The sequence below is a fragment of the Sinocyclocheilus anshuiensis genome, unplaced genomic scaffold (genome assembly GCF_001515605.1).
Source record: "Sinocyclocheilus anshuiensis isolate Anshui unplaced genomic scaffold, SAMN03320099.WGS_v1.1 scaffold20, whole genome shotgun sequence".
Taxonomy (NCBI): domain Eukaryota; kingdom Metazoa; phylum Chordata; class Actinopteri; order Cypriniformes; family Cyprinidae; genus Sinocyclocheilus; species Sinocyclocheilus anshuiensis.
In genome coordinates, this window is record NW_015558646.1 from 2,323,990 (window position 1) to 2,351,117 (window position 27,128).

Genomic DNA, 27,128 nt, shown 5'->3' on the forward strand with positions numbered 1-27,128 from the left:
ATAACCCTCAATGGTGAGGGGAGCGATGCTTCCAGAGTGTGTCGACAGAGACACACTAGTTGAGTGGAGCCCAAGGTAAAAGTGGGCAAAAGCATAATGTGCACACTTACCACTTATGTGGATTTTAGAAAGTGGCAAAGCATAACATGTACACTTACCACCTATGTGGATTTTAGAAAGTGTGCAAAGCCTAACGTGCACACTTACCACTTATGTGGATTTTTAGAAAGTGCACAAAGCTTAACGTGTGCACTTACCATAGTATGGATTTAGGTTTCTGAACCCAGCAGAGGGGGTGCTCACCGAGGACCTGCCCTAGAAAAGGACAGAAACACACAGGTCCCGGGAAAACACTGCAAAGAAACTAGCAGAAGGATTATGCACACAACCACCAGCGCATTAAATACACACACACATATATATATATATAAATATATATATATATTTAGAAATGGATGGAGGTACCAAAAATACGGAAGGCGAAACCGGCACATCGAGAAGAAAACCCCTCTCTTTTTTCCCGATATCTGCTAGGTTCACCCCCAGATGTCCCTCCGTCACTACCATAGCCGCCATTGACCTGCCGCTAGCAGAGGCGGCCTGCTTAGTAGCACGGAGAGCGAGATCCGTGGTGCGGTGCACTCAGCTACCTCATCAGGAGAAAGGCCCTCGCCTTTATCCAGGTCTTTCAGCAGGTCAGCCTGATATGCTTGGAGCATCACCATCATGTGCAATGAAGCGACAGCCCAACTTGCTGCTGCTGCGTATGCCCTGGCATCCGAGCGAGATGTCAAGGACGGAGTCTTAAGAGAGGACATCTCACCCATAGAGAGATAGCTGGCCAGCGTCTCTCTATAGGGGCATCTTCTAATAAACGCTTTCGCGCATCGCCTCGATGTTGGCATAACTCGTATGCTGGAATCGATGGAGGCGTGAGGAAAAACAGCCTCTTCCATTCCTTCTCAATCTCTGTATGGGAAAAACGGCCTTGAAAGGATTAGAAACCACCTGCTTGAGGAAAGAAATCCCCACAGTCTAACCTGAGTGTGCCCTAAAGAGAGCAAGGTTGCACGGATGAAGCCTAACCTTTTGTACCTTGACAGATCAGTCTCTCTCAGAAAGGCCTTCGTAAGAACAATAGCTTATGGCATCTGAACTTTAGAAGGGGCATCTGAGCGCAGACAAACCATCTCTGCTCATATAAGAACCAGAAGTGCATTAGAATCAGAATCAAACTCATTTAATAGTCAATAAACAGTTTAAAGTTTCCTAGATAGAAGAGAATAAAAAGAGTCACAAAAAAGAAGTACTTTTGTAAGGACAGCTGTAGTCCATTTGAAAGACAATATATAAGATTGTCTAAAGTCATAGTATAATCTTGTGTGAGGAACAGAATTTCCACAAAAGAACAAAATACATAATACGGATTTGGAATGACATGAGGGTGAATAAATGATGACAGAATACTAATAACCTAAAATGGTCTGGAAGTTATTATCTTGTCTTGACAAGTAAAGGTCATATTTGCTGTTTCCCCATGATAGCCTTCAGATTTCTGAAACTGAAGCAGAAAACCTAAGAACGATACTAAGCTATATGAAAATCCTTCATTAGAAAAAAAAAAAGTCATGACCATGGACACTTTTATTAGAAGTTCATTATCTGGCTTCATCTCAGCTCTAGCCTTGTTGTTACGACAGATTTATCATCTGGGGGAATTAGGATTCGAATGAATTTATGAAATCACATATAATTGCCACATGTGCCTATTAAGTTTCTCTACAGAAGCCCCTCTTCAACTTTTGTGCACCACTGTTCTTTCCCTCCATCAATAACAATCAGAGAAAAACAAATGAACTATAAACCCCTCATTGCTCCTGACCATGTAAGAATCCATACACACAATGTTAACCATGCCACATTCTTCTGCATTAATTTCACACTTGATCTGTTAGGTAGTTTGTTTCTATGCATTTGGATTTATTTATGGAATCTGCATATCATTTCTAAGACATGAGAATCACAAATAAAACTGATTAGTATGAAGTTTTAATGAAGGAGCAGAATTCTCTGCTCTGTGTCCACACAGAATTATAGCAGGACTCCAAGTTTGGCTGCTATGTCACTCACTTCATTGCATTTCATTTGGAACCACTTACTCTTTCAGTATAGTGTGGTAAACCAATTTCTCATCCCGTTTCCATATATCAGCCGTTAGGAGACCTTATCTAAAATGCTTTACATGGCAAAAGGACACCATCACTCCTTGACAAACATGACAACATGACAGCTATTTTCCACGATGGACCCTTACTCATACAAACCTAGATGATGCAACCGATAAAGAACAACAGCAGCATAAACACTGAGGGAAAGTCGACATCTCTTACAAGACAGGATGGCAGGAGGGACTTTAATGCCATTCTCTGTAACCTTGAAAACACTGGTTGTTATATACGAGTATATGTTCTACCCTGGAGACATTGCTTAAAAAAACATATGCTTAATGAAAAATGTATGTTTGTAAAGATTGATTTTATAACATTTTACACATTTATAACATATACCACACAACTGAGAAAAAATAAACAAACAAAGCTTCTGGAAGTGCAGGGAGAAAAAAAATATTGAGGCAATACAATGGATACTATTAACCAGAACATACTATTACCTCAAACGTAATAGTTACACTATGACATCCTCACAGCCAGAAACTAAAGTTCAATCTAGTAATTACTTAAATACTTTGACACTTTGACAGTGGGGTGCATCCAAGCAAGTCAATGTGGCTCAAACTATGGAGTATTTTTACGGCAGGGAAAAAAAAGAGCTTCAAAGCGATTGATACTTACATTTGCTTAAAAGTAAAGATGCCATCTTATTTTATCCAGAAGATACTTGATAATCTTGTTTTCAATTTATTATTATTATTATTATTATTATTAAAAACAACAATAATAGTCAATTGTATGTTACTGTAATATAATGTTCATGTCGACATGGTTCCAAAAAAGCAAAAATATAATTAAAATATTTATAAATACACTATAAATTATACCTAAAATATTTAAAATAGTATACTGAATTATATAAATATGTAATATTGTATGCGTATGTTATATAAAACATTGATATATATTTAGAATATCATATTTAGAATCATTCTACCATGTGCAATATGTGTTTACAAAGCTTTAAAAGGAATTCACACATTTTATTTTATCTTCAAGAGTAAATGACTGAAATAAATTATAGAAATATAAAATAAATTATCAAAATTATATGATTGACAATACTTCCTAACCAAAATCTAATATCATTTAGTAAATGGATATTCTTTTAAAGAAAAATGTCTTCAGATTTTTGGAAGCTGGCTGACAGGAATAAATATTAGCTGTATTATTATTATTATTATTATTATTATTCTTATTATTATTATTATTATTATAGTTGAAGATTATGTTGAGCTGAACAGGAGGCAACAAAGAGATAAACCAGACCAGAAAGACAAATGGGCTTTTAAAGAGAACAGCACTGGTTGATTTATACTCGTCTTCCAGTGCTGTAAAAATGTACACATGCTGAGAACAAAGCAATTAGACAACTGCTCAAAGTTGCTCACACCTAGTGCTTGAAGTTTTGCCAGCAAGCTGCCAGAGAGCAGGCATACAGCGAGAGAAATAGCTACCGGTAAACAAGAGCACAGGGTTATCTTTATACGTAAGCCACACAATGATTTCTTCAAACATTTTCAATCAAATGTGACAATGGACACTGCTGAGCAAAGGGAAAGCAGGAGAGAATGTAAAGGGACTAAACAGGGTGACAGGGTCAGATATCACAGAATTGGCACACTAACTTGGCCTAGTTGTACTTGTAAGATGGCATTATCAGGTGTAGAAACACGCTCAAGAGTCTCAAAATGAGCCACAGGAATACTGAAAAGTGGAACATCTGTGAGGAAAAGACATTTAGTATCTATAAACTTCTTATCTGTTACCCATGGAAAAAGTCATTGGCTTTCTTTATGCCACTGTCAAGTGCGGCTCCTGCAAGCAGGGAGATTGTGTCCTGTCATGTGGGAATGTACACAAATGTGTACAAAATTCCAATGAATCATCAAGATGGAAATTCTTTTTATGTAGATATGAAAATACAGCAACACGTGTTTTGAGTGTTGGGAATTCTGCTTTAACTTTCTATAGGTGGGCAGCCTGTTCTCTTTCTGACTTTTGCCACCCTGCAACCTAGAGCGACTCATTTCATCATTACAATGTGACCTTTGCGTGTCATGTTGAGCTTGTCCAGTTATTAATGTTAATGGCAAAGCTCTCAGCATTCATATACACCACAGCTGCTAGGCTCCATCAGAGCCTGACATGCAGGAAGAGACAAAGAGGTCAGAGGCAGAAAGGTCAACATAAAGAAAAAGAAGAGGACATGTGACATTGTGACCGTCCAAGACCATTTGTAATGCTATACACCTTATTTTTAACGAAAAATGTGTGCTTCAATTTTTACCTTGCAAAGATTCCAGTATCAGCCGCTTCCAGTTATTTTAGCTGTAGAAATAGTCTGTTATGCTACTTTATGTTGCAAATTTGTATTAGGTCCCACTTTATATTAAGTGGCCCTAATACCTGTGTACTTACATAGTAACTAGATGTGTACATAGTATGTAACCACCGTGTAAGTACACATTGGTACATAGTATCTACAGCTGTAATGTTTGTGTAACTACACATAACAACCCACTGAATGGTATGTGTAAATACAAATGTGTAACAGGACATTGGTAACAACACTTTTTGGTAATGAAAGTGTTACACTTTATATTAAGTAAACAATTCCTATGGATTTACCATGTAATTAGTCTGATGTTACACAGCAGTGGCCAGTAAGTTAGGCTTTACATTTAAATTGTGGTTGGTGTCGAATGTTACACTTTATATTAAGTGGACAGTTCCTGAGGAGTTACCATGTAAGTACACTGGTATTACAGTGGTGCACCAACTCCACCAACTTGAGATCCAACTCCTCCCACTTTACATATCCCTAAACCTTCTCCAATTATATTTATGGTTGGTTCAAACCTTCCATTTTGATTTACTACTAATCAAAATATTCATTTTTCTTTTTACAACTTAATTTCACTATAAACAAAAGTGTAAAAGTATTTTACACTTGGATTTTCATTTAGAATAAAACTAAAATATCTGGTCAATGTTTAATTTATATAACTTCTTACAGTATAAATATAGTTGACTTCAAAACGACTTTAATGTTTATAGGACCTTAATCTGCATCCTATTTCCTTTATATTAACAACATTCACAGGAAATAGCATACTTTCACATTTAAAAATAAGGTGGATTCAGCTATTTGGAGAAGGAATTCCCAGCAACCCCAGTTTTTATCTTCACTGTGGGATTGGTGGATATGGCTTTCTACAATCGGTTATCATACTCCTTGAATCTCACAGATTCCAATGTAATTATGTGTCAGCTAAAGGGAAGAAATATCAGCCTCAGAGCATGAAATATGTGCAGCTTTGAAGGATTATTTAAAATACAGAGACATAAAAACACGACAAAGACCTGAAGTGACAAATGAAATGTGCTGAGATGCCTTATCCTGCACAAGTGTTTCTTAAGATGGACCAGATACCATGTGAAACCCCACTGTTCGAATTGAGGGGTGCTGGAGGGGTTGCTGTCTGATTTTGAGCAACTTAGCAGAACCGGACTGACAGAACAAGAACACTGGACAATTCCATTTGACGTCTGCCTACATGCTGGAATCAATAACAGTATGGGTGATTGTAAATATCTATATAATGCTACAACAGCAAATAATACGCAATCAATAACCACTGAATTGATAATAAACAGCACATAAAGACTAGAAAATGATTGTGATTATTCATGTATGCTGATCTTTATATATAAAAGCCTCTGCCTGCCCATTCTTCTTTATACCCAACACCCTGTGATTGCATTTTATCCATCATGTTAAAGGAAAAACACTATTTTATATCAGCTATTTTAATTGTTAACATGTTTCATCCATTCAGATTAGGAACTAGCTGTGAACATAATTTTTACCCTCAAATTTTAAGTGGTATTTAGCATTTCATTCCCACACTCATTCCAAAGCCCAATCTAACACCCTTATAAGTAACTAAGTTATTTTGGATGCTTGCCCTTAACTGACTTAATATGGAACTGAATGAATTTAGTGCTGTCTGTCAACATTAATGTTCATGAAAGCGTTCCTCAGTTGTAGGTTGTAATAACTAATTCAAATAGAGCAAGTCTAATCACAAAGGAAAAGAAGTTCCACAGAAGTACGAAAATGCATGTGTGAGAGCAGATAAAGGCCACAGAGATTGGATTTAAAGAGGAGGGTGGCATCTTTATGCATGAGGGGTTGAGATATGAGCAGGCACATACTGGGAAGATTCATGCTCTCTCAATAGCCTCACAAACCCCTCTGACATCCAAAACTGCATTCAGACTTATATACACGTTTTTCTTAATGACCATTTAAGATTTGGATCTATGAAAAGTAGACTTTCTGATTTAATCCTAATCATATGGATCTATATGAGCACTGACTCTTGACATCAAACTAATTCACTAACTGTGGCATTCTTGTCATTTATTGATTTGAAGGTTTGATATGTAACAGCAGACAATTAACAATCAAAACTATTTAAAATGCAATGAAACTGCCATTCTGAAATAGTTCAAACAAGGACATACTAATAAAATACAAAGTGTATAAACTGTCCATATGTATAAAATACCACTGAAAAAAGCAAACAGCAAACCTTTTAAATGAAGCAAGTTGCTGGCTCTTTAGTGTGTCATTGTGGATCAGGAAGAGGGTCATCACAGATACTTGAGACTGTAATTCAGTCCTCTCTGGATGAAAAAAAGACAATCAAGCTTAACTGTTACGTGCACCATATTCAAATAGGGACGTTCTCAAACTGAGAGAGTAATATGAATAGAGAACCAAATGAGTAAAGATGTAAAACACTCCTTAGCCATGTAAAATTTTGATTAGCTGTCTAAATATCTCTTTGCTGCATTTAGACTGTCACAGCTTTTGAGATTATTTTATGTTGTAGTTGTAACTCAGTCTGTTCGCAGTCTAAAAGGGACCGTTTAAGCTTCATACTACGTTTCATTCAAATATTTTAATATTTTTAAGGGCTGTCATTTAACATGTTGAAATAGTACAATTAATTATTCATAAAATAATAAGATAAAAAGTAACACATTTAATCACTCCTCCAGACTTGTACACAGTTCTATAAGAAATTTTAATTGTATTAAATGGTCATATGTTTATTATGTGTATTAACTTACTTAACCTAACCTAATAACAAAACAAAAGAAAAAAAACAAAAATGTTTTTTACACATTGCAATAATTAACCCACATAAGAAGATAATTCAGAGACATTACATTAATGCATTAATCAGTGTATCATTTTGTAAAATGCACAAGACAACTCTAAACCCTACGGATCAGAATAGATTTGTGAATAAATGCTCAGTGATACCTGCTGGTGGATTCACTGAGTTCTGCAGCACTACAGTACAGTGAATCGAGAAGGCAACAGAGACAGACAACGGGTAAAAACGGGTGACTTAGCAACTTGATTTGTGGCCAAGCCATAGCAGCCAATAGGGCAAAGATGTCACAGCAATTGATATTCGACTATATTTGGTTTCCACTTCTATGCCCTTTCATGGTGTTTGGTCCCAGCAGGGTGACGGATGGATCTCCAGCTCCATATGTCAGCAGTCCTATAGGGCCATGTGAGCACCATACACAAGGGAAACCAGAAAGTCAGCTCAGCATAAAGGTGCTACGGAAGTATTGGCATCTGCAGCCTTGACACCCCTAAGCTGAGGGGTACAAACACAGTCCATATAGTTTCACCTCACCAGCCAATGTTTTTTTATTGCAAAAAAGATAGATAGATAGATAGATAGATAGATAGATAGATAGATAGATAGATAGATAGATAGGGTTATTTTAGGCTGGATTCACTCTGGGATGTTCTGAGGCAATGAATTTCACGGTCATAACAAAGAACAGAAATGAAGAAGGGTTGCTTGTGTTTTCAAGCTTCACATTTCTGATTCATTCTTTTAACAGGCTCTAATGCATCTTTCATAAGCCAGGCTCTGTACACCAGAAGCCCAAAGATAATTGCAGAGGTGAGTGTTTAATCTCACGTGTTTTCCCCTGAAAAGATTAAAAAGAGCGAGACCTTTATCTCCTTAGGAGACGGTGGTATCAGAGGTGTCATCCGCTGAGAAGATGAATGACTCCAGCTGAGGTAATTTGATGGTCAGGAGCCACAAGTAATTTTTCATTCAGAATGAAATTTCTCATGTGGTGCCTTTTCATCTCGAGTTTACAAAGGAAAAAACCCTTTCAAAAAAGAAATTTCTTCAGCACCCTGCTGAATGGAATTTCCATGCTGGTCTGAGATGGTTTATACAGGTTTGGTGCTGGTCTGAATTATTCAGATTTAATTAAAATTTAATTTAATCAAATGTATTTATAATTTAATTAAAAATACATTTTCTTAAAATATTTTCATATTTTATTCTTGTTTGTAATGCTGGAGGAACAAACATTACACTGTTTAAATTTTAAATGCTTAATTAGAGTAGGTGTCATGTATATAATGTACATACTGTAGGCTATTCTCCATTATCACATTAAGGTATGTGGTATTTACCATTATAAGCCAGCTTTAAAACATTAATATGAAACCTAGCATATGTTATAAGCACATCTCTTGCTCTCATGATTTTGGATCTCCTTCATTCCTTCAAGTACACACACACACACACATCTGTGCACTGAAGCAAAGCCTTAAAGTGGTTAGTACTCCACACTGAGAAAAAGAGAGAGAGAAAAAATAACTAACATAAACAAAGCCAGAAAAAACCTCCATCCCCCTCTCTGATCTCTTAGATCCTCCTCTTTCTGCTCCGCTTCTCAGTGGGCTTACCACACGCCATCTCCCTGCCTTCAGATGCACTGCTGGCCCTTTAAATCCTCTCCATTATAATTCCTGAAGCGAGCAGCTGGCCATAAAAAAGAGCAAGAAAGAAAGGGAAAAGCACATAGTCTTTTCAAATCACAAACCCAGACATACAGACATGCTTGCTCTCTCACCTATTCTCCCTGACATCTGAGGGTGGGGGGCCACTGTGGAGGATTTTCCAGCCAGCAGAAGTGAGCAGGGAGGAAGGCAGAAGAAGTTTCTTCACAGACAGACTCGGATCACTCTGCAAGACAATGCATTCCTGTCGAGTTTTACCTGCTCCTCTTTGGATTTGGTAATTCTGTAGACTGTAAGTTCTTCAAACGGTCTGAGAGAGAAAGAGAGACTGACAAGAGAATGCTCCCTCAGGTCATAAGGATTTTATACATCTTGTCTTTTTTCTTTTTCCAAGGGGGCTTTATCAGGTAAGACAAGTAGTGGTTTTGCATAGCATGCATGTATTTGTTGTGTGGTTCTTTGCACAGTGTATATTGTGAGAAATGTCATATTGATTTATTTTCTTCTTTTCTTAAGAGTAATAGTTGGGAGAGATTTTGGGTCAAACATGCAAAAAATGCATTACTCTGCTTGGACGTAAACTAACTCTATGTTGTATCTGGAAACTTGAGTTGAAAGCTTAAACTAGATGAGAAGAGTTTTCTTAGTTTATGTTTATAATTTCAAAATAATGACTGGTGAATTTAAACGTTTAAACACAGAGAACAGTCAGTCTATGGAAATGTGGTAATTTTTTAAGAAAAATGCAATGCTCCTCTCCCAATTCAAGCAAATTCAAAAATTCTATGCAGCATTTTTGAAAGGAGAGATGAAAACTGCTGAAATAATCTCTTTGTAAAATAAATAAATAAAAATTGCATGTGTGTGTGTGTGTGTGTATATATATATATATATTTATCCATTTTGTTTAGCAAAAAAAATAAAGAAAAAAAGATATTTTTATCGCCTGGAGTGCCTAAGAAACCACATAAACAATATCAAACAGCACAAAACTCATTAGCTCACAGTAAGGGTTTTGTCTCTATATTTTATTAATACACAAACAAAGCAAGATTTTGAAGAATTTGAAAGATAGAGAATCTCAGTGCTATTTAAATCATATGATAGCTTTTTAAATAAAGAAAAACATCCAACAATTTAAAGAAGCTACATACAGCAACTGTTAAAAAAGGAAAACGATTTTCTCCCTCCCTCCGTCTCTCTGTCTGAATTAAAAAAATGAAAAGTTTTGCAGCGAGTGCACTCATGTTTCATGCCCCATTGCATCCAGGTGTGAACAGGCTGGAGTTAAATTTGCATAATCCCAAAGCCTGGGTCTGCCGACGAGCATCCACTCTGAGAGAGCGAGACACTGACGGGAACTCCATCGAGAATCAGAGTAAGGGATGAAGAGAAGATGGAGTGAAGTCATTCTAGATGAAATTACAGGAACAGTGCTGGGAGTCATGATGATGTAACGAAAGGTACAACTAGTGAAGGTGTGAGAAAGGTGACAGGGTGACTGGCACAGGAACATGTTCTAGATGTTGCGGTATGTCACATGTTACATGTACACACGAGCACAGAGGCTTCGGTGTCTCTGAAGGGCCTGTAGTGTGACTTGCAGGCGGGAGATGACATCCCTTAGCGATGGCACTCACCAGCTCAGTGTGTCAACCTGCAGACACTGTGTGGGCGATTCAGAGCGGACAGAACATGGAGGCAGAGATGAGCTGTGTTTGGGCTGAGCTGTCCGACTCTGAGGTGAGGGGGCGAGAATGGCTGTGAAAGGAGCCATGCAGAGACCTGGGTAGAGATCCAGCAGGTGGCTGATTAGCAGGTAGACAGGTCACGAGCGTGGCCACAGATATCGGCAGGAACTTACAAAACATACTGGGAGGCAGAGTGATTCAGAACAGCCTCAGCATGTCTGTGCAGTCTACAGGTCAGCTGTGTGGTGATTGAGTGAAGATGAATATGAGAACGTCACTATCTGTTTTCACAGACATCTTTCGGTTTCATAATGAAAGTTTTGAACAGAGTATAACCTCAGGGAAAACATAGGAAGAACATTACCTCGAGAAAAGAGACTAGCGTAGTTTGAAAGAGCATCTGGCACTGTGTGAAATAAAGACGTCTGTCAAGGCATAAACAGTGGGATTTGTAAGGAAATAAAAGATGCTGAGATTGAAAACAAAAGGGGGTTTGCGCAGCTCAAACTTTGTGTCTAATTAATAATGAAGCAGGAAACAGTTTTCAGTGCTGGGCTGCGCACCAATTTCAGGCATGAGTACACCATTTCCACCAATTAGGAGTGTGTGCCAAATTTGACCCCAAAGTCACACCAGCACAGCTCTCAGCAGCAATACTAATGCAGAGGTCAGGGGCCACTGAGCAAAACGCTTGTTATATATAGATTCTCTGCACACACCTATTGGATATTTTATTCTGATTGGCTAACTGAATTGTGAAATATTTCTGAATAATGCCCATTGTCCACAGCAATATTGTACCTCAAGTGCTCCAGTCTCTATATGATAAATATTTTCAAATCTAATAAATATTTCACATGTAAACACATGATATAATATAATATAGGTAACACTTTAGTATAGGAACCAATTCTCACTATTAACTAGTTGCTTATTAGCATGCATATTACAAGCACATTGGCTATTTTTAGTACTTAAAAAGCACATATTCTGCATGGCCATATTCTACATCTCTAATCCTACCCAATACCTAAACTTAACAACTACCTTACTAAGCAATAATTAGTAGTTTGAGGTGAAAGTCATAGTCAACAATTAATTAATAGCGAGAACTGGACCTTAAAATAAAGTGTGACCATAACATAACATAACATAACATAACATAACATAACATAACATAACATAACATAACATAACATAACATAACATAACATAACATAACATAACATAACATAACATAACATAATATACAAGTAGCTGTGCTGATAATATATAATATAATTAATTATAATTAATATAATAGATATAGATACAATAATGTTTTCTTAGCATTTACATTTTTTTTACATTTTATATAAACTATACTCACCAAGGCTGCATTTATTTGATCAAAAATGCAGTATATTAAATTTTTTAGTGTCACTCAATCTTTCAGAAATCATTCTAATAAGCTTATTTGGTGCTCAATAAATATTTCTTATTATTATCAATGTTGAAAACAGTTATGCAGCTTAATATCTTTATGGAAATTGTGATATATTTTTCAGGATTCTTGATTCTTGATTCATGAATAGAAAGTTTAAAATAGAATAGTTATATAAAACAGAAATCTTTTGTAATAATGTAAAATACATTTTTAATAATTGTATTCTATTACAAACAAATTATAAATAATTGTAGTTAATTTTAGCCACTTTTTGCATTATTTAAAAAATCTGCTAATCAGGATTCAACAAGCAACTCTGATACAACATTGTTATTCACCCATTTTGCTCCAACAAACCAGTGCTTGCACCTCTCCCACAAATATTTGTCTGTCTACCTCAGCAGCTCTGAAAACAAAGAGAGCATACAACAGTATGCAGAGTGGTAGATGGCGGGGCATATTTAACCCAGGGTTTGCAACAAAACTGTGGGACAGCAGCACAAGTGGTTCAGTGATGTGAGCATGAACATACAGCTGAGAGGTGACAGACTGCTGTGCAGCAGTGTGAATCATTGTTCCTGGCCAATTTCTCTTACCATTGAGGTGTGAGAAAAGTGTGTGCCATTCGCTTTTTACAAAGTGTAAGTTGTACTGCATGTGGGGCACCCAAAAACTCTTGAGAGGTCTAAAAGGATGAGGGATCTTGTTAAAAGTTAAGCAGTGATAGAGAAACCAGTACATTTGTTCAGAAATGTTCCCAAACATAAATTATTCCCTTACGTTTTTGGTACTTGACTCTTAACCTGGCAAAAATGATTTTGAGCCTGAGTGCATAGCCAGTGCGCTGTGGTGAAATGAATTTCTTTCCACTGCCAGCTCCCATTCAGCACCACAGCAAGAGAAGCACAACATGAAGTGTAACTAATGCGGTTGGGCCACAGCGCCTCATTTAAATGAAGGGCCTGTGGGATTCTCCTCCTGCTCGTGGTTTGACAGATTGAAGCCCTGTTGGAAAAGCCCTACTGGAGGTTGCTACATTGAGCTATTACTTTCAGTGCAATTAAAAGCACATAAAGGAGTCTTTATGTTGTTACTAATTCAGATACGGCAAAAAAGGTTAGCGTCCAACGAATTAGCGGTAAGGGAGATGGAACATCATATAGATCGATGTTTGAAGAAATCTATACTCTATAGAAGTGTATGTATTGCATTGTTCCAAAATGTAATCAAAGGCAACTCATTACATAGGACCCTGTCTTCTATGGAAGCATCAGTACCACCACAGAACCTCAAACATGGAATGTTCATAGCAGCAAGTCTCTGCTCTGCACAAATAGTGTATGGGAGTACTTTAATGTTAGCCTGTTGCTAAGCTAGCAATACTGTCATAAGCTGTACTCACAAATATTGTAAAATATGATTACTTTTTAATTACACCAAACTATTGTAATAGCTTTTTTATAACTAAGGTTTTTAGTATTGAATTAATAAAATGTTGCATGGACATCAGACCTTCTAGGATCATAAGAAAATTCTGTACATTTTAATGTTCAGTGCATCACTTTTAAAGAGAAACAGCTTCAACCCTGTTTCACTCAACCCTGTTTCAGTGAACAAAATTGAATTTTCTTTGCACTGACTTTAGGGACTTAACTCAAACCTTTTTTTTGTTGTGATAGTGTCTCCGTTCACATTTGAATGTTATTATTCATATTTTTATTTATACATTTTATATCACTAAGAAATACATCACTATTGTAATAAGAGGATGGTACTGGTAGCAATGGTACACTACAGTAGCAAAATTACAATAATTATGTCTTCATTTCTAAATGGGGTTTACTACAACATTACTGTGATCCGAGCCATTCTAAGATGCTAAAAACAATGGATCATGAGCTGCTCGATATAAATGAACACAATGCAAAAGACTATTAACGTATATAATGAAACCGCAACCTTTAGCAATTTGATAAATGCATTAAGCCATATCGCGATTTTGATTAGTTCGATTGATGCTTTGCCAATGAAATGCAGCAAAACACAATGCTACAGATCTTTTATGCTGTTATGAGAAGTCTAAGTGCAGACTTAATGGGAAACACTGGAATATCATATCTACAAAGAATTCAGCCCTAGAATTTGGCCAAAACATATAGTGTCCTAGGAAGTAGCACCTCTGGTAAACAGCCTTTCCTTCTAATTCTGCCTCTATATTCAGCTCACTATAGGTTTTGGAACAGAGCATTTGTCTTGCCACTGTGCATGCTGGTCACTTTGTCACATCCAATGATAGTACAACAAAGTTGTTTGGCTGAAGCAGAAGATCTCATAACAGCTGGACAGCTTTGACTCATCTAATCCTGAGGGGAGATCTTTCAAAAAGATATTAGGAAACAAACAGAGGTCTTGGCAGGAGGTGCTGTTTCTAATGAAAAAATAATACAATCGCATAGCCATTGGGAGCGAATGAGCGCAATACCTGCAGATCAGGAAAATGAAGCATGCAAACAGCACATCCCCAGGCTACATGACACAAGGTCATTTACTTTAAGGATGGATAGTAAACACAAGTAACAACAACCACCAGGACACATCAGTCTCTCAGTCTCTCTCTTTATCTTTTGCTCTACTTTCCTGTTCACCAGCCTATGTCACGCATGGCTGGTGAAGCAGTTTTGGGAGGTGGGTGGGGAGAGATGGAAGTTGAAGTGGGGATTACAACTGTGCGCGTCAGATAACACAATGTCAGGGAGCGAGGCGGCACTTTTTTCGGCATGAAATGAGAACACAAGCACGCTGGAGCCGAGTAATTCCACTGAACGCTGAATAAATTATTACCCTCTGTAAGGGCACCCCTTGACTCCGGCGCACTATTGTAGAAACAAATTAAATAGTGCTAATCACAGCTTTTCAGTAAATGCCTGACTAACGCTCTGACCTCCAGACGGGCTCAGAAACTGGGCCGCGCCTACCCAGTGTTTGGTTTATTGATATTTCTGGTGTCACGGCAGTTACGAGAGCGCCGATGCTAGCGGCTGGAGATTTGCTCTGCCGGTCAGTTGCCATGACAATTCTGATTTATTGATCTATTTAGCTTATGGCCTTATCCATTAACCCTGTACGACAGATGATTTTTTCCTAATGGAAAAACGGAAGCAGCTGCAGTTTCTCAAAAGCAAAGCAGCAGTGGTCAAGGAGGATGCAAACAGCCTAAGGTCACGCCACAGGATTCAGAAATACATTCAGAATCATTAGCATGACTGACTGTCTTGACAAGGGAAGTACAACAGGTCATGAGGATGGAGCCACTGAGTCTGAATTAATGGTATTTACCGTAAAATACTATTGCTATATTTCTAAGACAAATAGACATAAGGCCATTACAGAGAAAGTTATGTCAGTTCTTGTGACTGTATGGCATCAGTCTAATAAACAATAAAATGCTCATGGTCCTAATATACGTAGGAAGCTGTTTTATTCTGAAAACAATCAAATTTTTCTATTTACTTTAGCCTACGTAAAATACTAATTTTGTTGATTTAAGGGAGTGGAACGCCACCCATGCTATAATGTATCATGAACATCAATATAGTATGCTATAGGAGTAACCGGAGCTAGTAGTCTCACTTTTGACTCCAGTGAAACTTTCATGGGTTGATTTGTACTATAAAAAAGCACTGACATTTTTACCATCATTACACAGGAAAAACAAATACAGTTTAATGAACACATGTTGACCTCCTATAGTGCAGTAAGTTGTCACAATGTGACTTGCCATTAATCATACTATTATGGGCTTTTCAGTACAATTTAAAGTAAAATAATGAAAATGAATGAACATTAATTAAATAAATATATAAAAGCATAATTTATTCACCTATAAACCATTTAACTTCAGTTGTTTAACTAACAGGAACAGTAAAAATTATGACATTGGATTTTTAGTTTGGAAGATAAAATTAACAATTCTATAGCTGCAATTTAAAAAAATATTTTTTAAGAGGCTTATGAAATAAAATGGGTGATTGAAACCAACATACAAAGAAGCAGCCAGAGTCTCACCTCGCCTTCAAAATAATCCAACTGAGGTGCGTAGACCAAAAAAGTTTCCCAAAGGTGAAGAGCTTGAAAAAAGTTCACACACTCAAACATCAAAGAGTCACAAGCTAGATGAAAACAATATAAGCAATTTACTGAGTGAAACAAGGCAAACGTTTCGTTCACATGTTGACCATTTTCAATGCCAAGCTAACTTGCTAACTAGATTGTTAGCTTGGCATTGAAAATGGTCAACATGTGACCGAAACGTTTGTACAAATACAAATTACAAACTACAAATACGAAATATACAAAGCCACTGCTAGGCAATCAAGCATTGTTGTAATTTTACTTTTACTCAAACCCTTATTTACTAGCCCTTTTCACACCATCTCTATGTGATAAGTAGTCCCAGTCTTGCCTGTTTAGAGTTCTATTTAACCAGTTAAGACAACATAAAATTATTAAGAAATATATTACATATACAACCTGTATACACTCCCTTCTGTTTGCCAGGGGTTAGAGCTAGAGCCAAAAGATGGAATTAGACATGCATGACCATGCCGACTTTCTCTTTATCTCTGTCTGCACAACCAGCTGCAAGCCCATGCCTCATCCATTACCCAAGCGCTCCACTATCAGCTCATCGGGGCTTCCCACATCGCTTCCCTGTTTTCCCTTTCTTCTCTGTCTTTATTTTCACCCTCACCTTGACGTCCAAGAAGAAGGTTTCTGGCCACCAATCTTCCTGGCCCAAGCCAGACTACATTAGACACTGTTTGCTCTGACTAATGGCACCAGTGCAGGATTCCTGGAGGTCAGAGAGAATATTTGCATCCATACAATGGAACATTTCTGTCTGTGTAACTGTTGTGTTGTCAGTGTACTTTCTAGATTGGAGACTACATTCCCTGCTTGAACACAGCATGAAAGAACACAGAGCTATTAGCAGTTCAATCAGTGCAGAGCAATTCAAATCATGCAGCATGGTGACTTCAGCTCAAAGACTGTTTCTCAAACACCCCTGTAAGGATGTTACTTTCAAACGTTTTAGGGCACTTCACGCTAGAGCTTTTGGTGTGACATGAGGCCATTTGTTAAAGTTACAGTTGTTTGGTTGGTGTGAAAGATTTTTTAAAGAAAATCATTTGTGTTGGCTAATAGCTGATTAAAAACACAAATCAAATTATTAATATACATTAAGGAAAGAATTTAAAGTTGCAATGAAACGGACGTAGCACAAGATTACCTTAAAAAAAATAAACGACTTTGTTTTATCCATCGGCTGTTGATTTGGATTCTGAATTGTGAGCATTGCAATTTTCATCACATGCCATCTTTATAGAATACAATAAATACATTTTTAAAAATACAAAATCAAATCTTTTAATCAAATCAAACTGTGTAGTCAATCAAAAGCCAGTAAATCACAAATCAAACTGATTCACTGTTATGATTAATGATTAACACTGCATTACAGTGGCAAACAGCTGACATTAGTGCTTGTGATGCTGACATAGCATGGTTTAAACCTAAAAGTGCATTGTTAAAAGAGACCAGTAGTGGAATTAAAGTTTGGAAAAAGTGTGAAAACAGCTTTATAACAAGAGGAGATTAGCTACTTGCTACTTTAGTAGATTTCACAAGAAAACAACACTTTAAGCAATGGAACAATCACAGAAATCCGAATCATCTTTGAGGTAAATGAATTTTACTCTCTATAGTTGTTTTTAGTAAGAAGCAGTGCTGTGACGATAGTCACTTAGACTTATACAGTAGATGAGCTTCTGGGAGTGAGGCCAAACTTAGTCTAGACTGTGGATCACTTTACCCCCTTAAGCAAAGTATGGACTTTTCCCACTAAGTGCCTCTAGGATTCTTGTGTATGACATACCACCCACACTGAGCACTTCAGGGGAGAGCAACTGTACCTCTCTCTGTTTATAAAGATTAATCACAGCTCTTCCTGTATGAACCGGCTCCAAAATCTACTTGTTGCAGTGGGTCAACAGTGCCTGAAAAAATCATTTGTTACTCTGCCAGTGTTCAGAGTAGTGAGGTGCATTGGAGAGTGCTCCAATTAAAGTGGTTATTTCAGGTGTGCTTGAGCAGACTATCTAAAGTCCCAGGTGCCTCACTCCATAAAGGTGAGAGGAACATCCTGACCTCACTACGCTAGCATGAGAACCCCGACGGTTCATCCATACCATTTGTTATAATTTATCACAGTACCTGCTTTCAAAATCGCATACAGATGTACTTCTCGTACGACATTTGAAAAATATTCAAATGTGCAGCATCCATGCAATTCAATTGTATGCAAATTGTTTCTACGCACGAGATATTCAGATGACACTGCATTCATCAAAGTTTTAAACTTCCTCTGCAGATTTCAGAAACTGATAAACATGCAAGCATTCAGCCATCTATCTATCTATCTATCTATCTATCTATCTATCTATCTATCTATCTATCTATCTAAAACAATTAAAGAACATGGTAAATCTTTGACAACTTTTAATGTCCCAGGTGTCCCACAAACTCATTATAATAAATTTAGCTCTGTCATAATTTAGTGTGAAATAACAGCAAATGATGTTTCACTGTATGTCATTACCTCTCGTAAGCACCGTTCTTCAATTGAATGAGGACTGCAATGTGTCTGTGAACGGCCGCTTGCTTTTTTTCAATGTTTCTGTCTGTGTTCAGATGAGCTAAAAGTGAATTTATAGTAATGTGTTACCAGCAAAATTACTCAATAATTTTTTATATTTTAAATATTTAAACCTTTAAATATTAAAATTATTTTTAGATAAAAAACTATATTACAATACAGTATCAAAAGCACTGACACTTTAAAAACGACAATGCATATGTTCAGAAAGAAAAACAAAAATTATTTTTGAAACATATGCTGAGAGGCCATAGCGCACCACAGGACATAAAAGAGTTCCTTTCCCATAATCCCAGGAAGACTGGAAACCGCACACGCAAACACAAGCCATTGTGGTCCTCACTCTCTTTCATGCGAAGCAGAAGCACACACTGACATTGAGGTCTGGAACAGCTGGAGGCTCTAAAATGCAGCGAGTGACCTCAAATCGGCTCCAGACTTATAGTATAGGCTTCACAGACAGGTGGAGCGTTGTTGAAGCCATGTGAAGGTAGAATGAGTCAGGACCACCTGAGGGAGAGCTAGTGGAAACAGGGAGAAGAGCTGTGAACTACCCAGCACAGCTGCACGAGCGCCACAGCCCCTAAGGCGAGCAGACGGGAGGGCCTCATTACCTAAACAAGCTAGAGAGTGTAGCAGATAAATGTGTGAAACAACAAGAAGCAGATCTCAGAGTGGATGGATGGCGTACAGAGACTCGCTTAAGTCTGTGGAAATAATCCAGAACCTGATGAGAACTGACACGTCCATCCATATTCATACAGAACAGGCATTTAATGGACCACATTTATCATTCTGTGGTAGCATGCTGCAGGTCCTAATTAGACATTTACTGTACATACGTACACGTGTGAGATGTGTTGTTGGGTATAAGCAGGAAATAGCGTTGTCTGTCACAGAAAAGTGAAGCAGAGTCACTCTGCGCTGCTGCTCAACTTCACTCATTAAACTCTTCCGTTTCCTGGCCTTCATTTCTCTGTCACACCTGAAATCCAGCCCAATTTCTCTGAACTCTCATTTCATTAACCTGAATGGGCACACAGAGAAAAATCACGGCAGCGCTCCTCTGCCAGGAGGCTAATCTTTCTTCTCTGTGGTGACATCTTTGCATTGGTGACAGTGGAGCAGAGAGTTTCCATTTAGGTTTCAGAAAGATTATGCATTTCAGATAAAATCGTCATTGAATTTTTTGAGATTCTTTCTCTTACACTGTAAAAAATCAAAAGTTGAGAAAACTTAAACGTTTAAGGCAACCAGCTTCAGGAGATTTTCGAGTTTCCTCAACTTGTTTTTGTATGAGATTTTTGAATTTTCTCAACTTTTTGTTGTATAAACTGAATACAAGAAGATGAGAAAACTCAAAAATGTCCTGAAGCTGGTGGCCTTAAACTTTTAAGTTTTCTCAACTTTTGATTTTTTACAGTGTGTAGTACATATAGTACAAAGCACACAAATTTTGTTTAACAACAAAATTTTGTTGTTTAACAACACAAATTAAAACTTGTACTGTCAGGATATTTTAAAGAAGTCAGTACTATTCAGAATTAATTAATACAAATATTAATACTACTTAGCATGGATGCATTAAATTGATCAAAAGTGACGACTTTCACACTGTTATGAGAGATTTCTGTTTCAATGCTGTTCTTTTGAACTTTCAATTTCCCAAAGAAATTGAAAAAAAAAAAAACTATCACAGCTTCTACAAAATATTAAGCAGCACAAATCTTTTCAGCACTGATAATAATAAGAAATGTTTCTTGAGCAAATCAGCATATTAGAATGATCTCTACAGGATCATGTGACAGACTGAAGACTGGAGTAATAACAGGAATTACATTAATTACATTTTTAAATATATTAAAATAAACACAAAGAAGGGAAAGACTTGCTTGATTTTCCAAGATTGCAGGCGAGGTGAGAAAATCATAAACTTACCTAAATCGCTTAATATTGAAAAGTATTAATAAATGATAAATGACATTATGCAGCAAGGCTGCTAACCAAGTTCTGAAACAGAGTTAACATACGCTGGCCTTTACAGAAGGGTTTGATTTTTTTAAACTAGACCATCAGTTACCACAAAAATGTGTAATTAACACACTGAAAAAGGAAAGGTCTAAAACACTGGATGGCAGATTGACGATCCTGAAATGTCATCCATGGTCCCTGATGAGAGAGACGGGCCTGTGGGACCCTCTTGGGAGGGTGAATCTGATAGGCTTCGCTGCTTATTGCTCTGACAGTGTAGATCACGTCACAAAAAGACCCATCACAGCTCTCGGTCAGAGTGCTGGCACCATCAGACAAGTAATCAGAGAAGTTGGAGCGCTGTCTCACAGACTGACAACAGACATTCCCGACTGACCCAAGGTCTATCTCTGTAAGGGAATAAAATGAAGGCGGAGAGGACAATAGTAGATATTGAGAAACTTTCTTTTACATTTAACTTTTTTAATGGTGCTGTATTTTAATGGTAATGTATTCATATCTTTGTTTGTTTGATTGTCTACAAATTAAGTGGGAAAAGCAGGTGGGTTCATTTGTTGTACATTTTTGTGAGATGAAGTTCCAATTAGCTATGCTACGGTTTGATTACAATTAATGTAAATAACAGCCTTGGTGAATAAACAATCAGATGAGTGGTTTTCACAAAAATTACTTGCACAACAAAGCCTATTCTATTAATTGACACTATGGGGCTTTATGTAACCAAGCAACACTGATGACTTTTTTTTTCCACTACATACTATACCGCCAATTACGTTTTATTTTTTTCAAAAGACAGTTGCTGGAAGATGAATTGTGCATTCAGTTTCACATTCAAATATTTATGCAAATCATTCAATTAATTCCTTTTGTGATCAAAAAGAGAATAATAAAGGCTACAACAGACAAGTACAATTTATTAGATTGGGGAAAAAATGCTTACAGTATCATGTTTCCCTGCAAATCAGTATAAACTTCAAAAACAGCTCTTGTGTCTTAATTATGGCACACCAGAGCATTAAGCTGATAGCTTGGGAAAGCTACAGCTAAACCACAGTTTAAACAAATAGTGAATCTGGGGAGAACGGTGGCTAGGGGCAAAGAGGAAGATCAGATTAAAAAATGAGACCATCACGGCATTAAATGCATTTCTCAAGGTTTTCAGCAACAGAGAATAAATTTAGCGTTGAAACATGATCTGATCTAATGGGTCTTCTGAGATGTCAGAGACAGCCTCCCCCAAGGTTAAAGACTGCATTATGAATTAAAATGTGTAATCTGTGGGCTGTGAGGAGTTTCAGCTGAGCTCGCCATTTATAATAAAGTTATGAGCTGAGTTTTATACTTGCAATATACATTTCCACTGAGTTGCTTCTGCACCACATCATAGATCTAGTTTAGAACAATGAGTTTTCTACAGACACTAATAATGATGCAGGATTTGTAAACAGCGAGGAATAAACCTTCTTGGGAAAGAGCTGTGAAGCATCGCTAATGATTTTAAAGCTTTCAAACTCTAAAACCAGATTGATGAAAAAACTTCTACAGGTTAAAAAAAATGCTAGCAATATACTCTAAATTCACCATTACTACAGCCACCAGATATTTAGTGGTCTGATTTCTGCATGGTCCGTCTATTCTACCTTTTACTGCTTCTGGTAGTTCCTACGTGAATGTCAGCCTAGAAAAAAAATTCACTCATCGCTGACAAATGTAGTTTATTCTAGAGTTTTTTTCAGTTCCATGTTCACAAAGGGCAGCTTTGACCTGTATGTGTGAGCCGTGTCAGATTCCAAACATGTTTTTCTACCGAGGCATCTGTCCAGTCACTGCTTAAGGGCAGTGGGTGATTGAGTCCACATACTACCACTATATTCCCCTGTGTCTCCATGGACACAGGAACATTACCACAGAAGGGACATTGATCACATCAGCCAAGACAAATGCACCTCGGAAAATTGCAGAACGAAAACCAAATCCTATTCCTCTGATGATGCTGTTAATCAAAAGTAAAGCATGGATAGAAAAAGTAGCTTTTGGGGAGGAAACCAAATGGAATAGCCAGACTGAAATTGACAGTTTTTTAAATGACAGCGATTTGGGTAAAAAAGCAAGAAACTGGCAATGGAGTAGATTCCATTCTAATTCAAATACACAGAACATTTTATTCAAATTATCATATTTAAACCTCCACAAGAAAGACCTGAAGATCCAAAGGGTAAAAAAAAAAGGTATGGTTGAGTGCGAGCGTTCAAGGAAATGATCAGAGATGTATTTTGATGACAGGTCGTAAGACCTGTAAAAACTCCATCTCATATTATGCTAATAGTCCTAAAAATCTAGACAACCATCCATGAGTGTCTAATGACTATCATTTCCCATGCCTTTGGTAAAAAGTGGCCACTTTGAAAATTAATATGCTTTCTGATCACTGGCTCCCTAATGAAAAGCAATTAGCAGCATATGTTTGCAAATCATGTGCAAAGTATATGCTGGGACTAAATGAAACCAGGGTGGTAACTGTGATTATCATGCTCTATGAGACAAACTCCCATAATGGTTAGTACTGGTTTGGCTGGTGAACCAGCATAGCGATGCAAAGCCTGAAGAAACTCTGATGAAGCTTGTTGCTAATTAAAACAAGCATCTAAAACCCAACATCTTTTCAGGAGGTTTACAGCAGCGTTACCTTTGTTAAAGTTCAATGACAAACCATTTTAAAAATACTCAGGTGAAAGTCATCATGGCCTCAGAATTCTTAAAGGGATTGTTCACCTAAAAATACAAATTCTATCTGCATTTACTCACCCTTATATCATATTCTAGGATTCTGGGGCCATGATGAGTCATATGGAGAAAGGATAACCTCAAAGTGTCCAATGGGTTCTATAATAGACAGCCCTTTGAAAGGGCTTTAACACCTAATTCACTCAAAAATGAATAATCTGTCATCATTTACTCAACCTCAAATCATTCCAAATCTGCATGATTTTTTTTCTGTGGAAAACAAAGAATATATTTTGATGTGAAAATCACCCTTTAAATAATGATATTCTATATTCTCAGTAGGTTCTGACAAAGTCTGTATTTTTAGCATTTATCTCTGATTGAATATTATCTGAACATCTGTAATTGTGGTTTCAGAGCCCATGAGAGAAACCAGTACTTGCTGAGGGTCACATGCGGTACTGTACTTACTGTGAAGAACATAAGGACTCAAATCATGTGTATCAGCAGAGTCAGACCTCTTATGAAGCTTCTCATTCCAGCATGTTGCCCCAAGGCCTGTCTGATAATATTGCAGCTGACTGGGCTGAAATCTATCCAGATTTACTTTCCTTTGGAAGAGTTGGCAGATTATAGCACTGTATAACGCATGTGCAGAGGCTAATTCTCGCCCCTCACAATTAGCCAACATAAAAATATGAGAGCTGATACTAAGAACATTTGAAGTGTACCAAAGATGTGAAAAGTTATCTGAATAGCAGAAAATATCTGCTATCAAATATCAAATAAAAACCAGCTAGAAAAATGTTTGAACTTTTGAACACATTCTAAGAAAGAAAGAAAGAAATATGTTAAAAGATGTGATGTATCTGAATTACAAATCTAAATTATATTTTGTTGAGCTACACTGCCATTCAAAAGTTTGGGATCAGTAAGATTTTTAATGTTATTTTTTAATGGAGTCTCTTATGCTCATCAAGGCTGTATTTATTTGATCAAAAATACAGAAAAAAAAACAGTAATATTGTGAAATATTATTGTAATTTCTAATATTGTTTTCCTAGTTTAATATACTTTAAAATATCATTTATTTCTGTTATGCAGTGCTGAATTTTCATCCGCCATTACTCCAGTCTTCAGTGTCACATGATCCTTCAGATATCATTTCAATATACTGATTTATTATTAGTGTTGAAGCTCTTGTGCTGCTTAAAATTTTTTGGAAACTGTGATAATTCTTTTAATTCTTTGATGAATAAAAAGTTAAAAAATACAGCATTTATTCAAAATAGAAATCTTTTCTAACAATATTAATGATATAAGTCTTTACTAATTTTTTTATCCATTTAACACATCCTTGATGAATGAAAGTATTCATTTCTTTAAAAAAAATGAAAGAAAAATTTACTGACCCCAAACTTTTGAATATAGTGTATATTGTAACACAGAATTTCTATTTTGAATAAACACTGTTCTTTTTAACTTTTTATTTATCAATGAATCCTGAAAAAAAGTATCACAGGTCCCAAAAAATATTACACAGCACAACTAACATTGATAATAAATCAGTATATTAGAATGATTTCTTAAGGATCATGTGACACTGAAGACTGGAGTAATGATGCCGAAAATTCAGCTTTGCTTCACAGGAATAAATTATATTTTAAAGTATATTAAAATAGAAAACTGTTATTTTAATTATAATAATAAATAATTTATTACAGGTTTTTTCTGTAATTTTGATCAAATAGATACAGCCTTGATGAGCATAAGAAACTTTTAAACGGCAGTGTAAATCATGACTTCAACAAACAAAACTGGGGCACATGAAAAAATTATTAAAAAAAAAATTCTGTAATAGACAGACATCTTTCATATAATAATGTCAAAAGAACCTTTAGATCATTTTTGATGTTTAAACTTGGATCACACAGGAATTTTCTGCTCAAAAACAGTGTCTGGGTAGTTTTTTTTTATTAGAAGCATAAACAAAACAGTCACATCTTTTTTAAAGGCAAAACTGTCACAGCTTTTTAAAATGGATTTTCAACAATGTGTGTGTATGCCTTTGATAGTGCCATCACAGTCATTAATTTCAGGATGCTGATAAAATGAGAAAATAACTGAGCTAGTGTTGAGCAAGGAATGTGTTAAATATTCTTGTCATTCCTCAGACAGGGACTCAGGGATCAGACAGCAGTATCGGGCCCTGAAAGGTCAGGCTCATTAAAAGTCCCTTACTTGTATCTCAATGATTCAAGAAAAAGCCCAAGCATTACTGGTACCCCAGTAATGCTTCCCGCGGAGCCATTACCAGCAACCCCAGTGGCCTTATGACCAGCCGACAGATGCTGTGCCTGTCAGACGAGAGGCAAACACTTCACTCCTTTTTTTTTTTTTTTGACTGTTTATCCATTTAACACATCCTTGATGAATGAAAGTATTCATTTCTTTAAAAAAAATGAAAGAAAAATTTACTGACCCCAAACTTTTGAATATAGTGTATATTGTAACACAGAATTTCTATTTTGAATAAACACTGTTCTTTTTAACTTTTTATTTATCAATGAATCCTGAAAAAAAGTATCACAGGTCCCAAAAAATATTACACAGCACAACTAACATTGATAATAAATCAGTATATTAGAATGATTTCTTAAGGATCATGTGACACTGAAGACTGGAGTAATGATGCCGAAAATTCAGCTTTGCTTCACAGGAATAAATTATATTTTAAAGTATATTAAAATAGAAAACTGTTATTTTAATTATAATAATAAATAATTTATTACAGGTTTTTTCTGTAATTTTGATCAAATAGATACAGCCTTGATGAGCATAAGAAACTTTTAAACGGCAGTGTAAATCATGACTTCAACAAACAAAACTGGGGCACATGAAAAAATTATAAAAAAAAAAATTCTGTAATAGACAGACATCTTTCATATAATAATGTCAAAAGAACCTTTAGATCATTTTTGATGTTTAAACTTGGATCACACAGGAATTTTCTGCTCAAAAACAGTGTCTGGGTAGTTTTTTTTTATTAGAAGCATAAACAAAACAGTCACATCTTTTTTAAAGGCAAAACTGTCACAGCTTTTTAAAATGGATTTTCAACAATGTGTGTGTATGCCTTTGATAGTGCCATCACAGTCATTAATTTCAGGATGCTGATAAAATGAGAAAATAACTGAGCTAGTGTTGAGCAAGGAATGTGTTAAATATTCTTGTCATTCCTCAGACAGGGACTCAGGGATCAGACAGCAGTATCGGGCCCTGAAAGGTCAGGCTCATTAAAAGTCCCTTACTTGTATCTCAATGATTCAAGAAAAAGCCCAAGCATTACTGGTACCCCAGTAATGCTTCCCGCGGAGCCATTACCAGCAACCCCAGTGGCCTTATGACCAGCCGACAGATGCTGTGCCTGTCAGACGAGAGGCAAACACTTCACTCCTTTTTTTTTTTTTTTGCCAGGCCGATA

General features: G+C 36.6%; 1 protein-coding gene across 1 annotated transcript in view; it reads left to right on the top strand.

Moving 5' to 3' along the window:
* The first annotated feature begins 10,725 nt into the window (after nt 1-10,725).
* Nucleotides 10,726-27,128, top strand: part of LOC107680943 (glycine receptor subunit alpha-4-like) — a 41,636-nt gene continuing 25,233 nt past the window's right edge. Inside the window, 2 exon segments of the mRNA XM_016477037.1 lie at nt 10,726-10,839; nt 26,976-27,085. Of these exon segments, the coding sequence (XP_016332523.1) occupies nt 10,726-10,839; nt 26,976-27,085 (224 nt within the window).